The 4,373-nt window shown below is 46.7% G+C and overlaps 1 protein-coding gene across 1 annotated transcript; it reads left to right on the top strand.

Moving 5' to 3' along the window:
- The first annotated feature begins 300 nt into the window (after positions 1–300).
- Positions 301–2,145, top strand: LOC132592326 (uncharacterized). The gene is made up of 2 exons (XM_060275938.1): positions 301–1,962; positions 2,050–2,145. Exon 1 carries the CDS (start codon positions 382–384, stop codon positions 1,585–1,587), a length of 1,206 nt encoding a protein of 401 aa, XP_060131921.1. The 5' UTR covers positions 301–381; the 3' UTR covers positions 1,588–1,962; positions 2,050–2,145.
- Positions 2,146–4,373: the final 2,228 nt, after the last annotated feature.

Here is a 4,373-nt window from a genome sequence, read left to right on the forward strand (position 1 = left end):
CATAAAAATATCACACCACCCCCGGGTCGTCCTATTGTCTCAGCTGTTGGTTCACTCACTGAACCCTTATCCAAGTACCTAGACTCATTTATATTTGAATACTCCACTGCCACCACCACATATATCCGAGACACTAAAGATCTTATTGCTAAACTGGAAGACCTTCCCGTGCCTAGAGGAGCGATCCTGGCAACACTCGATGTAGGTTCTCTCTACACTAATATCCCACTAGAGACCATAAGAGGGACCATTGAAAATTTACTACGTTCCAGACAAGAACAAACCCCTCATTATTTTTTAATCCAATTACTGGATATTGTTTTTGAAAATAATTTCTTCAGGTATAAAAATGACTTCTACATCCAAACCAAGGGGGTTGCTATGGGCGCGGCATTGGCCCCATCGGTAGCAAACATTCACATGATTGACTTTGAAAACAAACATTTTTTTTCTGAATCTAACCCCTTTACAAATGACATCATTCTGATTAAAAGATACATTGATGATTTGCTCATAATTTTTAAATCTGAAGCAACATGTATTGCATTCCAAGAATGGGTGAACACATTGGATTCCCATCTAAAATTTACTTGTCAGTATCACAAAAAAGAAATTCCATTTTTGGATGTAGTGGTCTACATTTCAAATAGAAACACCTTGGCATTCAAACCGTATAAGAAATTAACGGATTGTTACTCCCTACTCCATTACTCTTCAAGTCACCCTTCTCATTTAAAAAGAAATTTACCATACGGACAGTTAATCAGACTGAAAAGGAATGCTACGGACAAGAGAGACTATAGAAATGCGGCTCATCAGCTAGAAAAAGCTCTCGTTAACCGGGGCTACCCTAATTGTATCATACAGGACGCATACAGACGTGTAGACGGTCGCAATCGAAAAAATTTGCTTGAAACACGGTCTGATAGCATTAAAAACAGAAAACCCAGCCGCCTGGTCATGGGGATGGATTTCACACCCCTGGCCAGCCACATTAGAAACATTATATATAAACATTGGCATATTGTGGAAGACATACCTGGCTGTAAAGATCCCCCCCTTTTAGGGTTGAGGAAGAAAGGAACTTTGCGCAATCAATTGGTCAAAGCTGATTGTTTGGAATCACCATCCATTGTCACTAAAGGCCACTATAGATGCGGCTCATGCAATATGTGCCCCTACAGTTTACAAGTAAAAGAAATAAAAAGTGAACATATGCAGTTCACTTTTAAAATCAACTCCATGACCACATGCAACTCCAAGAACGTAGTTTATTGCATACGGTGCCCTTGCAACAAACTGTATGTAGGCAGCACCACGCGGGCACTAAAGGTACGTATAGGAGAACACAGATCACGCATCCGCAATAAAGTGATGGAAGCCCCTCTTACACCTCATTTTTTACAAATGAAACACAGTGACTCCGATTTAATGTTTTTTGGCTTATGGCAGTACACACCCAAGAAATACCACAAGCAGGATATCCTAAAAATATTGAGACAACAAGAAACTAAATTGATTTTTATGTTTAAGACATTACAACCGGACGGTTTAAACTCAGATCTTGACCTTTCTGTATTCATTTAAACGAACACACCAGCAGTATAACATACAGCAATCATAGAGATACTGTAAGTGTTATCAGTACTCACATTCTTCTGCCCCCTCCCAATTGTCATCTTTAATTATTATCACCTGTGAACCAACTTTTTGTATATAAGTGTGCTCCAAACACAGGATATTTGCTTAGTCAATACATGCTCAAACCAAAAATACTCTGAATACAAGAAATGTAAGTATCTCTTTATGTGTACATGTATTTTAGAAATTGTATTACTGTATTATTTCAAACAATAATTAGAATTTGATTTGTATTACCAGTGGATATGTAAATGAGAGAACCTTTTGAAAAAACACCTGAGCATTGTGGCCTAAGCCAAGATAAGTGGTTTCATACAAATTGTAAGTACTGTTTCTGATATTTGTTCTGTTTATATGTATATTAGTGTCTTAATTCGAATACTAATAAGACCTGGTTTATACCACCAGTGAATGCACTAAACATAAAAGTACAAGGAGAACTACTGAAGAAGCCCGTCATATGGGCGAAACAGGCAAAAAAACGCCGGCAGCCTGTCTACTACCATTGACACCTTACTACCATTGACACCTCGTTCGACCTGCTGCCACTTGCTGACCGCTAGATAGCCTCAAAGACTATAAAGACTGGTTTGCCTTTAATTTGTACATGCTATCTGTTTAACGTTTGATTTTGGCTCTTGTGTCAGCACTTGTATATGGTTCTCTTATTGTTTTCTCTTTGGATTAATAATACTTGATTGAAACTTGATTGAATTTGGTGCCTTTGCGTGCTGCTTGTTTTATTTTGGACTTTTGAAGAAATTGGCAGCATTAGCCCATCATCTCTGTTTTCAGAACTTTTAGGGGGCTGATACGACAAAGTTCCTGCAGAGAACAGATACCGTCCTTGTAGCAATGAAGAGGTAGTGTCACAGTGGCCGGAGTGGACTACTTCAGAGTAACGACGCTACGCAGCTCTGCATTTTATTCTTTTATTGGTGCTGCGTATTTACAGTGCTCAAGTCATTGCTATTTACACGGAGTGATGTTGTCAGTCGGTTTCAGAACCTCCTAATGGCTTTTGGCGCGTCTTTCTCCAACACAAAAGCTTTGGCAGACCCATCCTCTTTCCCCTCCTCTTTCTGCGTAATTCCGGAGTTGGGGGGATGGGTCTCCCGCCCTTATTCGCCCCTTCCTGTCCCACCTGGGACCCTGGCTCCTCTACCTTGCCTGAGCCTCGGACACGACTTCCTGCTTCCCCACTGGAATCGGAACTCTCTCTGCTTCCCCCTGTGCTCGGGGATTGGCTTGAACTTAGGAGGGGAGGGACTTCGCGATATCCCCTGTCCCTCACATCCACCCCCCTCCCAAGCTCTCCTTCACCCCTCCCCAGGTCCCCCCCAGGTGTCGGTGACGACTGGAAGCCTAAGAACTCAGTGCTTTCCGAGCCCGTTGGCGTGAACACCTCCCCCCAGTCCTGCAAGCCCCCCCCTTCCGCCTGGGAGGACGGGAATCCCAAAAAGTCTGTGGCGTCAGAGCTGGTGGGGGTAAAAATGTTCTGCCAATCTGCTCCTTCCTCTGACTGGGTGGATCTCGGTGACACCCATACCTCATCCTCTGGTTCCTCAAACTCCGCTTCCCAGCGCCATGGTGAACTGCTCTCCCGTGCTTCCTCCCCCTCCCCCTCCCTTTCCATGTGCCAGGGCTTGGGTCTATGGGGAAAAAGGGCGTGAAATTCTTCTACCAGGAATTCCTCCTGTATCTGAGTGGCTGGGACCCATTCATTCTGGGACGGTGGAGCATCCTCCCATGCCATGAGGTACTCCAGGCCCCCCACCCCCCACCTTGAATCCAGGATGGCTGTGGCCTCATTGAGTTGCTCCCTGCCTTCCCTCTCCCCCCCTCCCTCAGGGGTTTGTTCGCTGTCTCGGAGCCTGCTGCTTTCCCTGTACGGTGACAGCAGCGATCTATGAAACACTGGGTGCACCCTCATGTCCTCTGGCAGTGCCAGCCTGTATGCCACCGGGTTGACCTGTTGCGTGACCGTGAAGGGGCCCAACCTTCTGGGCGCCAGCTTTTTGCATCGCCCTCTGATGGGAAGGCCCTCCGAGGACAACCAAACTTTGTCCCCCACCCTAATGACCTCCCCCGGTCGCCTGTGGCGATCTGCCCCCCTCTTGTACGCTTCCTTGGCTCTCTCCAAGTGTTCTCTGAGCTGCTGGTGCACCGTCTCCAGTTCCTCTGCCCAATCCTCAGCCTGTGGGCCCTCCTCCTCCTCCTCCCCCTCCCTCTCAGGGAAAGATCTGAGGTCACGCCCGTAATTGGCCTTAAAGGGCGACACCCCTGTGGAGACGTGCACCGCATTGTTGTAGGCAAATTCTGCCAGTGGCAGGCGATCCACCCAGTCCGTTTGCCTCTGGCTGACGTAGCATCTCAGGTACTGCTGCAGAATGGCGTTGACCCTCTCCGCCTGTCCATTGGTCTGCGGGTGTCTAGCCGTCGACAAGCTGACCTCCACCTGCAGGAGGTTCATGAGCCGCCGCCAGAACCTGGAAACAAATTGGCGGCCACGATCCGAAATAACCCTTAAGGGTAATCCATGCAGTCTGAATACGTGATCCACAAACAGTTTGGCTGTCTCTTCTGCCGAGACCGCCCTGGCACACGGTATAAAGTGGCACATTTTGGACATGAGGTCCACCACCACCAACACTGCGGTCTTGCCCCTGGAAGAAGGCAGATCTGTGATGAAGTCCATGGACACCACTTCCCACGGCCTGTGTGGCGTGGCT

This window comes from Zootoca vivipara, chromosome 6, assembly GCF_963506605.1.
Source record: "Zootoca vivipara chromosome 6, rZooViv1.1, whole genome shotgun sequence".
NCBI classification, from domain to species: domain Eukaryota; kingdom Metazoa; phylum Chordata; class Lepidosauria; order Squamata; family Lacertidae; genus Zootoca; species Zootoca vivipara.